A 12,360-nucleotide genomic window follows, 5' to 3' on the forward strand; every position below is an offset into this window, starting at 1 on the left:
AAAAAAAAAAAAAAATACACACACACACACACACACACACACACACACACCCAAATGCAACAATATACAAAAGGAAAAAATATATATTCATCTCAGTACAGAAAAAGCATGATAAAACCCAACATACACTGATGATAAGCACTTAGCAAAGGAATGATGGGGAGTTAATTTCTTAAGGATTACCATGATGATAAACACTTAGCAAAGGAATGATGGAGAATTAATTTCTTAAAGATTGCCAGTAAAAAGCATGTAAGAAATATCACAATTATGAAAGCTTAGAAGTTTTCCCTTTGGGAAAACATTGGGAATAGAAAAAGTATCCCATATGACTGTCCATATAGTCCAACTAATCTACAAATAAAGTATTACAAATAATAGTTGAATTTAGCATGACTACTTGATACAAGGTCAATATACAAAAATCACCTGCATTTCTGTGCCAGAAGCACAGAAAAGAAAATATTCAATACCAGTAACAAGAATATTTTTAAAACCCATATCTAGGAATAAATCTAGGGTAACTAAGACCTCTACCCAGAAAACCATAGAAGAGTTAGCAGAGCTAAATCAGACCTAAAAAATTATAGGAATATAGCAGAGTTGAATATATTAAATATATTGAATGAATAAATCCCACAAAGATATTAATTCTCTCCAAACTCATTTATAAATTCAATAAAATGGCAGTTGAAATTAGAATAGGTTTTTGTAACAATTATGAAACTAGCTTTTTTGTGTGTGTTTTTTTTTTTCTAGGAGAGAGAGAGAGAGAGAGAGAGAGAGAGAGAGAGCGTGAGCAGGGGAGGATCAGAGAGAGAGGGAGTCACAGACTCTGAAACAGGCCCCAGGCTCTGAGCTGGCAGTCAGCACAGAGCCCGACGCGGGGCTCGAACCCACGAACCACGAGATCATGACCTGACGAAAGTCGGACGCTTAACCGACTAAGCCACCCAGGCGCCCCGAAACTAGCTTTAAACTGACAACTAAGAAATTCAAAGAAACAAGAATAGCCATAACATTATTTAAGAATAAGGTGGGAAGACTTGATCTACTGAACACCAAGTTTTCTTACGAAGCTACAGTAATTCAGGCACAAGGATACACAAACAAATCAATGGACACAAACAGTCCTAGGAACAAATCATATCAAAGAACATTTAATAGAGTACCTGGGTGGCTCAATCAGTTAAGTGCTCAGGTCATGATCTCATGGTTTGTGAGATTTGTGAGTTCAAGCCCTGCACTATTTATGACAAAGATGGCACTACAAAGCAGTGGGGAATTGTCTCTTTGATACATCATGCTAGACTAATGTGGTATAGTATGAAGGAAAAAAAATGAAACAGAACCCCTGCTTCCCATTATACCCAAAGCTGAATTCTAGGCAGATTGTAGATCTAAATAAGAAGGGTAAAACAAAAAATCTCCTAAAACAGAATAGCCTCATGATATCAGGGTAACTTCTTAAACAGGACACAAAAATATTAATCATAAATTTAAAAAATGATATATTAGATTCCGCTGAAATGGAGAGATGCTGAATGTCAAAGATAGGCATCAAAAGGAAATAAATATTTGCAATACATATAACAAAGGGCTAATATCAAGGACAGTCACAGATCAACCCTTACAAGACATTTTTTTGAAGACAACCTAAGAGACACATGAGTTGAGCAGGCACTTCACAAAAGAACATATAAATGTGAGCAATAAACCTACAAAAAAAAAAAAAAGTGTCGACCTTAATGGAAACTGAGGAATGTAAACACATGACCAACTACTATACATACACCGAAATGGCTAAAGTGAAAAAGATGGAAAATATTCAGGATTGGCCAGCATATCTCACCAGTGGTTTATCTGTTGCCCTATATCCTAGCCAATGCAGTATTTTCCGTCTTTTTCACATTAGCAATTTTGATGGATGCACATTAGTCATTCACTTACAAAACCATGACAATTTAGGCTAAAGCTGAAGATAATTATATGCAGAAATTCCACTTTTAGTTATATACACAAGACAAGTACTTATAAGGTACATTGAGATTCAAGCGCAAGAATGTTCACAGAATTATTAATGTAAACAAAAACTGGAAATAATTCAAATGTCTATTGACAGGAAAATGGATGGAGAAACTGTGGTCTATTCATTCAACAGAATACAATACTCCAATAAAAATGAATGATGAAAATGAATAAACTTTAGTCAAATGCAACATCATCGATAAATCCCACAAAGAAGCCAAACAAAAAAATACATAATTCTGGGCCTGACTGAATTTATGTAAAATTCAAAACACAGGAAAAATTAAGCTATAGTGTTTAGGGATTTAAACTTAGAGGAGTATAACTATACAGGAAAGAAAAGACGGAATTTCCCAAAGGCAAGATAGTCGTGACCTTTGGAAGGGGGCATATGATTGGGACAGAACATGCCAGCAACTTCTGGAATGCTGGCAAAGTTCGATTTCTTGTCCAAGGACACAGGTCCAAGAGTGTTTAGCATGTAAAAGGAGTCACGGAGCCAGATTTATTTCTGTTCTGTGCACTTTTCTGTACATATATTTCATAATACACAAGTATAAAGTTGCCCAACCAAAACTTTTCTATAACATACAGTTATTTTATAATAGTTTATATCAAGTTTAATCAGAGGAAGGGCAACAAGAGGGGTGAACACGTAGGGTTGGAATAAAGGACGGGAGGGAGAATATGGGAGCTTCTCTTCCATAATGAAAAGTCAATAGACAAGTGCCTAAAACCAAAACTCAAGCATATATTTAAAGATAGTAAATACCAAATAAGAGAGAAAAAAATACTTGTCCTCTGGAAGGGATAAATTGTAGATAAAAAGTTGGAGGTCTATTGTTTAGCTAACAAATCTTGTAGAACTATTCACGGACTCTTTAAAACCTAAAAAACAAAACAAGACAAAACCTATGGAAAAAAGAAGACCCTGAAAGACAGCATTTACAAGTAGAACCTTCAGCATCCCATCTCTTGCTCACTTCTTCACTTCTATCACATTCTGAGAGAGCCAGCATTAACTTTGGGCCTGAAGGGAGGCTCTCTAAACAGACCGGACCCCCATCTCTGGTTGCCTCATTCGCTACTCTTAAAATGAATATAAAAGATAATAATGGAAGAGAAATTCAATGTTCATTTCTACCTCCTAATGAAAAAGAAAGCTATAGACAAAAGTTAAGGTATATAATAATGTAAATACAAAGAAAGGATTTCCACTTGTGGATTACAAGGCATGAACTACTGGCAAACAGCAGAAGAGCTACAGTATGAAAATGTGAATTTAAACATTTCTAAATGTAGTTTAAAAATAGGTACCGCTGTTTAAACTGAGCATACACAATTAACACACTAGTGTTGTCAAGTTAAGGTGCCCCAATGCATAAAAATTAGGTCAAAGATAGTACAATAAAATTATGTGAAATACATTCATTTATCAATTTCTAAATAAACCTGATTTATTTTTAACTGACATCTTAATTATCCACATTTACATCTGGAATATAACAACTTTTCTCTCTTTTAACAATGTGAGACAAACAAAATGTTATGATTATACATTAGCTATGCCTCCTGAGTTTCTACAGCTGAAATGTCAGGTCAATTACTTAATAAGATTTAATTTTACCTTGTTTAATCTGTCCTTGCACAATATTACTGGAAGTTGGAGGGGAACCCCTTGCCTTAGAAAGGTCTGGGGTGCTTGGTCGAGGTGGCCTTTAAAAAGAAGAAAATATATGTATATATACTTTCATATTTTCATATTTCTGAAACCATTTAAAGTATTAAACTTCCTAGTCTCAAATGAATTGCAAAACAAATATATACAGACCATTTTCAATTTACTGTTGAAAAAAACTTGTTTTTTTCCCTATTTTGTACCGATTAACATTTTCCTTTTCAAATTTTAATGTTAAATGATTAGCAAATAGCAAGTAAAAGTTTTACAACTACAATTTATGCTTTATGCTAGTTTAAGGAATATTTATGAATAGTTTAATGTGCTACCATTGACAAAGAAATATCGTAATTAGTCCTTTACTCTTCAGTATTAACATGCTGAGATTTCAACCTTCCCTCTATCACTGGTCCAAACGAATTCGTGGAACAGTCAATACTTTGAGTTTAAATTCATCCTTAAAATCTGAAAAAAGAAGTAAGGCATGAGAAGTCTTGGACTCAGAGGCCATCCGTCTCATTTGGAATTCCAGCTCTACCATTTAACTACTTGTGTGACCTGGACATATAACTTGGCTTCTCTGAGTCTCCGTTTTCTTATCTGTAAGTCTCAGTTTTCTTATCTGTAGTAAAAGGATAATAAAAGTACCTACCTTATAGGGTTAAGAGCATTAATGAGAAAGTATCTATAAAGTACTTACAACAGAACCAGTTACAAGATAAGTACTACTTAAGTATTCGATTTTTTAAAATTCTCAATATGATCAACCCTCTATAAAGTAAAATAAAACCAGTTCAAAGCTATCTTCATGACTTCTGAAAATAGGTAATAGCAAATCAGGTTAGGCATTCGTGAAATACTCAAATAATACTCTCCTACAAGTAAGAGCTGTTTTCTCTTTTCCAACTGAAAAATTCTGATTACTCACAAAATTCTGAGGCCAATTACTGAACACCTATCATTCATTATAGGTGTCACAAAGAGAAGCAGCGTTTCAATCAAATACACATTATGAATTAAATGTCAATGCAAACTTTAAGTAGATACAATTCCAAGATTATACTTACCGAAGAGTCAGTCTATAATTCATGTATTAAAGCTTAACTGATACCTACGTTCTCATTCCAAAATTTGTTTTAAAGAGCTATGTCATATAGCTGAGTGAAGGTTAAACTGTGTAATTTTGTCCTGCTCTAAATCACACATATTGTGTTTTATAATTTAAAGGGAAACACTGAGATGACACAAAAATGGTAAGGTGGGCAGAGCCAACAAAATAAAAATAAACAGTGAGAAAAATAAAAGTTTCTTTTTTTCTGAACGTGATAATACAATCAGACTATCATGTCCACACCTGGTAGGACCCTTCTTCATATGATCACCAATAAATGTTGCGTTGGTCATACTCATTAACGTATTCGCCAAAGATATGATAGACAGGAGATGCTGTGTGGTGACGGCTCGGGACACTCCGTAAGTTCCCCTTCCTGCGCCCTCAGTTGCTGGCAGCTTCCTTCCGACTTCCGCTTTCCCATGTGATAGTTTACGAGCAGGCTGATTATAACCAGGAAGCATCAATGACATATGACCTCCTCGCGACAAGAGACCAAAAGATACTGTGCAGTGGGGTTTTAGCATTCCAAGGCGATCGAGACAGACTTCGTCCAGAACTTCATTTAAACCCCAGGCGTGAAGACAGGACATGAACAGTTTTGCAGTGTCCATCGTTAAATTGTATTCTAACAGGGTCAATGGCTTAGATTTGCTGGCCCGATATTCTGGGTCGCTTTCTTCCCTCCTCTGCCTCATTATCTCCTCATCCTCCTCTTCATCATCAAGGAGATGTTCCTTTATGTTCTCTTTGATAGTTTCCTTCACTTGTTGGAAGAGAACTGCTGCTCGTTTTCCAGTTAGAAAAGAGCCCCCTTTGTCTGAACTGCCAGATGCTTTTTGCAAATTCTCTGGGGAAATAAGCGCGGTATTCGGCCTAGAGGCTTCTTCAGTCAAGAGTTGAATAATCAACGCTTCCACATCAAAGAAAAGCACATGTATGTCTGGGTCTGTTAGGTTTGTCTTTATTGCTTGAACCATCAGGGAGTTATGAGAATATTTAGGTAAATTTCCCTGCAATAAACATTTTTAAAAAACGGTTACAATATAAAGTGTTTAATTTCATACATTCATTACTGGATAATAAATAGAGGAATTTGAATACTTATCAAACTGTCTTTTTAGGTACCTCTATCATTAAAAGTAACACGCAAACTTTGCTAATCAGCAGCATGTAAAAGATATGAATTTATATGAGGACTTTATACTGAAATAATTATAAAATTATCCGTTTCTAAAACAAGAAAATTTTGTTATTGAAGCAGGGAGGTTTTGTTTTGTTTTCTTTTGTTTTACTCAAAGAACAGATTAAAAATAGTTGCAATAACTTCTATGCAAATTCTATCTCTGGAAATGAACTACTGGTCCACCTGAAAGAAGAGTCTACTTATGACTCATGGCTACTCACCTAGGCTGTACCATCAAATTCCACCTTTTTCTACTTCACCTTCACACTCGCCCTGTTCAGATTCTTTTCCCTCAATAGACAAAGCTCAAGTCTACTCAGACTCTAAAAAACTGTGCTATCCTATGACCATGCTCCTCTCCTACTGATCTCCCCCCAACTTAAACTGCCCCTTTCAGCCAGATACATGACAAGTAGCAGGCTAATCCAAGGCAACTCTCAGTCCCACTCCTCCCCGAGCTCCTTGTTATTTTTGCTGGCTGAGTGAGAACGAAAATATGGACAACAAAAATAAAAAGCCACCTCTCCCAGCTTCCTGGAGAATACCTTCCGGGTGAGCCTTCGAATTCTGACCACCCTTCTCAGTGAAGACCACTGCTTTGAAGCAAGTCTCAGTGAAGACCACTGCCTTGAAGACTCATCCTTCCTTCCACATTAGGACAAACACTTGCATGCAGGTGGCGCCCTAATACCCATCATCAGCCAGACCAGCCTCCTGGAGTTTTAATCCTCCATCTGCAACTGCTTGTATCTAGATGTCCCACAGCAGCACCTCATATTCGATATGTGCTGATGTCCAGCCTGTCACTGTACCCATAGTACTTCCCAGGCCATCAGTGGAGAATCATTCCTCTTCCAGTGCATCCTCACGTGCAGACCCTTAGTTTCTCCTCTCAGCAGGGTTCGCTGCCCCTAGTCTCTCCTTACTCCAATCCACCTCCGTGGAGGCACAACACTTCTTTCTGAAGCACAAATCCAATCACATCACTCTGCAGAAAAAACTGCCACTAACATGGGTTATGAAGAGAAATGGAAAAAACAGATTAAACACAAAGTCAAAATATAGATGGAGAGATCTGATCTCAAGATGAGAAAGGGCTTTCTAAACATACCTAAATTTAAAATTCACTACTATAAAAGCAAAAGGCATGAAATAGGAAAGTGTGCCAAAAATAAGACTGATAGACTTACAATCTATACAAATATTTCTTAAAATTAGGAAGAAAAATACTAATGCCCAAATAAAAGAGGGAGGGGGAGGATATGGTAAAGATCAAGGACAACTCCCAATGAAAGAAACAAAGAGTCAATAAATATAGGAAAAAACCAGCTCAAACTAGTTGTCAGGGAAATAACCGTTAAAATTAACCACAAGATGCCATTTATAAAATTAGCACACATAAACACTAAAAACTACTTAGCTAGGAGTACAGTGAAGTCAAATCCACATACTGCAGGCATGAATTTAAACAGGAGCTTTCTAGAATAGCAATGTGGCAAAACACATTGCAAGCCCTTTAGATTGTTTGATCCAGTGCAGTTATTTCCAGAACCTGATCTTACAGAGTCAGAAATACAGACAGGGATTGATGTACAAAGATGCTTGGTGAAATGGGAGCCATTATTTTAAATTGAAACCTAAATAATCTAACAATAAGGAAACAGGTAAATAATTTAAGGGTAGCCATATAATAGAATAAATACTGCAATCACTACAAATCATGCTTTCTGGGCACATTTAACCACATGACAAAATCTCCTGTTCCAATTTTAAGTGAGATAAAATTACACACACACACACACACACACACACACAGAGTATGGTTCTGATTTCATTTTTTTAAATTTATGTATTTTGAGAGTGAGGGCACACATGAGTCGGAGAAGAACAGACAGAGAGAGACAGAAAATCTCAAGCAGGCTCCAGGCTCAGCAAGAAGCCTGATACGGGGCTCAAAACTACCACCCTGGGATCATGACCTGAGCCAAAATCAAGAGTCAGACACAGCGACTGAGCCATCCAGGCGCCCCTGATTTCATTTCTTTAATGCTTAAGTATATATTTGAGCATGGTGAGAAACACGGGGAAGAAATACATGAAAATGTTAGTAATAGCATTTCGTGATGGAATTATAGAATATTTTTCCTATATATTTTTTTATATTTCTTAAGTGGTATATAGTCAATATACATTATTTTCGTAATTAGAAACTAAATCCTTCAGCACAATATTCAAGGCTCATTACGGTTTGATACTGAGTACTTTTCCAGCTTTAACAAATAGGCTCTAGCACTATAACCATGGTTCCTCCTCCATTAATCCTTTTAATTAATCCCTTTGCCCAAAATATTCTTCTTCGTTCCATTCTAATCCCATCTCTTCCACCAAGCCCCTAATTCTCCCAAGGAAAGTTAGTTCTCAATGAATTCAGTTCCCATAACATTTTATATCTACTATACGTCATAAATGTGTACTTCTTGGCTATATTGATAGAACTGTTGTATATATTTACACTTTCTTGTACTCTGTGGGAACTAATTATGTCTTACTCATTTTATGTAACCTGATCAGAGTACCTGGCAGAATGAACAAAGAACATTATAAAATTATTTTTAAATTGTTAATCTACTCTTCTATCATAAAATTATAACAAATCCCCTTAACTGGTCTTTCTTCTTTCTCAATCCTTCTCCCATCGGACTATGTTACTTTCTAGCTGAAGGGGCTTCAAAAGTACCTTGTAACCCAAAGATACAATCTTTGCACAGCAAAAACTTCTCTGCCAAGCACTAAACATCCCCCAAAATATATTACTGCCTGCTCCTCCAATTTCATCTCTAACCACAACCCCTATATCTTCTACCACAACCCAATTAAACCACTTGTACCTTCCAGAACCATGCAGTTTCAAGCACTTGTACCTGTGCGCTGCGCATGCCAGGATGACGCTCTCTTCTCATTCTCCCCATAGTCCCTCAGGTGCTATGTTCCCATTCTTCAAGAAGTATTTCCCAGATGTTAACTAGAACTACTGTGGTGATCATTTCACAATATACACAAATATCAAATCACCACATTGTAAACATGAAACTAAAGTAATGTTGTATGTCAATTATACTTTCCTTGAAAAACATATTTTAAAAAGTCTCAAGTGACTGCTGTTACAAAAATTATTTCCATAATTATTACTGATTCTGCCTCCTTTGTTTAAACCTCTGTTCTGAACTGAATAATGTTCAAAGGAAGGTAAAAAATAAATATTATTTCTACATCACAGCTTAAGATCCTACAGAGCATAAGTAATATAAATTTATATTATACAAAAGATGAATTTAAAAAATCAAGACTATCTCTAGGGCGCCTGGGTGGCTCAGTTGGTTAAGCGTCTGACTTCAGCTCAGGTCATGATCTCGCAGTCCATGGGTTCAAGCCCCACATCAGGCTCTGTGCTGACAGCTCAGAGCCTGGAGCCTGCTTCAGATTCTGTGTCTCCCTCTCTCTCTGTCCCTCCCCTACTCATGCTTTGTGTCTCTCCATCTCTCAAAAAAGGAATAAACCTTAAAAAATTTTTTAAATTAAAAAAAAAAAATCAAGGGGGGGAGGGGGGATGGGCATGGAGGAGGACACTTGTGGGGATGAGCACTGAGTGTTATGTGGAAACTAATTTGACAATAAACTATTTGTAAAAAAAAAAAAAAAAAATCAATACTTCTCAATACTTTCAATCCTGTATTTAATTCATTCATTATGCATTTGCGTACGTTTGTGCAAGACACTGGAGATACAAAGACAAGTAAGATGATTTTGTTGTGATGTTACTATGACAATATAGTAAGAATGGTGCCATGAAGAAAGGGGACTGCAAGGGACGATAAGGGACAACAGAGAAAGTATCAAGTCCACCTTGGGTGCCCAGAGAGGGCCTCTCCAAAGGGGTGACTTGAACTACATGAAAGGGCAGAAAGATGGCAAAATGTGACAAAGGACAAAAGCACGACGCATCACAGGATGGATACTGATGAGACCACAGATGACCAAGATGAAGAAGGCAAGGGGTGGGGTCCACTGAGTGCTCAGAGGTTCAGACTGAGGCTGTTGAACTTGATCTTGTAGGCTCAGGGGTCATTAGAGCAGTGCTTCTCTCAGAATCATCAGGGTCACTTGTTGAAATGCAGGTTCCGGGGCCTGATACCAGGCCTGAATCAGTATGAATGGACCAGAATGGACTGGAACCTGCCTAATGAGAGCCCCAGACTACTGATGCAGTAAAGTTTGAGAACTATCATCGAAAGCCTTTAAAAGAGTAGAATAACATGACCAAATTTAATTTCATAAATGTTAATCCACCAGCAATGTTGGCTAAAAAGAAGCAAGATCAGAGTCATGAATATGAATTAGGAGGAAACAGAAGCCAAGCAGATGAGGGAAGATAAAAGTATGCAACAGTACTGAGAATGCAGAAGGTGCGCTGGGCTGAGGAATGTGTACATTACCCTTCTATTCCTAACACCACTGTACTTCCTATTTGTTTTTCAAATGCTGCGTGTCATGCCAAACACTATGCTTAATGCTTTGTACCCACTGACATTAATTTGAATGATACATAAAGTTATTTGTAATAGGTTATACCTAACATATTATTGAGAGGAAAATTATTATTAATACTCATAGCTACTAAATTGTTGTTTATGGCCCAGGCACTATGCTAGGCTTCAGGGTTCAATATATCAGGGAAAAAGGTAAAATATCATCTTATATTAACATTAGTTAGACAGACATGGCACAATATATGAGGGAATAGGTAGTGACAACATCAGGTAATACCAAGAGCCCACCACAGTACATGAGTAAATACTGTCTTTCCAGTAAAGACCTATAAAATTCAAAATACAAAATAGGAGAAAGAAAGATCATTACTACCAAAGAATATAAGGTCAAACATGTTTGCTAAGGAAATTACTGAGGCAGCAAGAGTGGCTTGAAGAAGAAAGAAGGCAAGAGTGAGGACACCAGATCAGCTTTTCAGCTCTTTCCTCTGATGTCAACCATCTATGTGCCCCTTTCAGCACCCCGAGATCCGCCCCAGGACTGTCTCATTCCAGAAGGTGTGCCTGCAGACAGCCCATGTGCTTGGACCATTGAAAGGTTATCTAGGGTCTGGTACCATGATATCTGGACGTCACTGTCTGCATCTCCTCTTATCACAACCTCTCAGTGCTGCTGATCGTGTCATTGTTGCAAAAACTGTACCTACGAGCAATCCACAGTCAGAAGAAGAGGGGAAAAGAGAAGAAGAAAGCAATTATAAAAGCAGAGGGGAACAGAGGGAGACGGAAGGAAAGAAGGAGAAAATGACTCATCCCCTAAGTCCCGCATATGACCTGTAATACCTGACATCGGATTTTAAGGACTTAAAGGCTTATTACAATAAAATATAGACACCCAGCAAAGTTGCGAGGGTGAGACTCAGCTAAGTGCCTGGAGATGGAGGAGCTGATCACGGATATGTTTGATATTCTAATATGTCACATGAAGATTAGCTGAAGGAAAATGAACAGAAACATCTATCAAACTCCAAGGGTCCCTTGGCTTAATCATAAGATATACATATCTAGAGCAAAGTAATTCATTCTCATCATCTTACAGTCGTAACAATTTCCCACATAGGCTACCTAGTCCCGGAAATTCTTTAACAGGAACCTTAGTACGCGTGCTCTGCCTGCCACCTTTATTAAGAACATGTGAAATGTGTGCTCGCGATTCACTTTACATTATCACGGCAGAAGATTAGATTCAACAAATATTTGTGGAGTTTCTATTATATGCAAGATGCTTGAAAGGAAATAAAGCCTTTGTACCCAAGGCAATAATTTCAAAACTTACCTGAAAAAGGGCAACAAGAAAAGCTAAATTATAAAGTATACACAAATGAAATGGTCTCAAAGTTGCTAGTAAAACTCAGTGGTAAAAGCAAAATACATACACACAACATGCTTAAAAAGCTAGTAAAATAGATATATTTGACATTTTCATTGTAAGCGCTTACAATGAAACATAACAATGTTATGGGTATCTGTACGGGGAAAATACACATTTAGCAATTTCAAGTATTAAATAAAGAAACGGACTTAAAATATTACGGAAACGCGGCAACAGGAAAAAATTACTGGATTGCTTGCTCATCACTGAAAGCGAACCTCTGGCAATCACATTAAGGGTAGCAGGTAAAACTGTATCTCTAGTGAAAAACCCAAGGAAAATGACAGAACTATGATCAGGAGATTGATCTTTATTCGAGCCTGGGTCGTTTTCAGCACATGCGCACATGTGCACACCATGAGCAGCACCCTCCCCCCC

At 37.2% G+C, this 12,360-nt stretch overlaps 1 protein-coding gene across 4 annotated transcripts in view; it reads right to left on the bottom strand.

Moving 5' to 3' along the window:
- The window catches only part of WDR7 (WD repeat domain 7), a 357,113-nt gene that overhangs the window by 253,892 nt on the left and 90,861 nt on the right, over positions 1-12,360 (bottom strand). For all 4 annotated transcript variants that reach the window (XM_077777568.1, XM_077777567.1, XM_077777570.1 and 1 more), the window contains 2 exons: positions 5,061-5,830; positions 3,656-3,744 (listed from right to left, as the gene is read on the bottom strand). In XM_077777568.1, coding sequence (XP_077633694.1) covers positions 3,656-3,744; positions 5,061-5,830 — 859 coding nt within the window. The remainder of the gene's footprint in view (positions 1-3,655; positions 3,745-5,060; positions 5,831-12,360) is intronic.

This window comes from Crocuta crocuta, unplaced genomic scaffold (genome assembly GCF_008692635.1).
Source record: "Crocuta crocuta isolate KB4526 unplaced genomic scaffold, BGI_CrCroc_1.0 scaffold36, whole genome shotgun sequence".
NCBI lineage: Eukaryota > Metazoa > Chordata > Mammalia > Carnivora > Hyaenidae > Crocuta > Crocuta crocuta.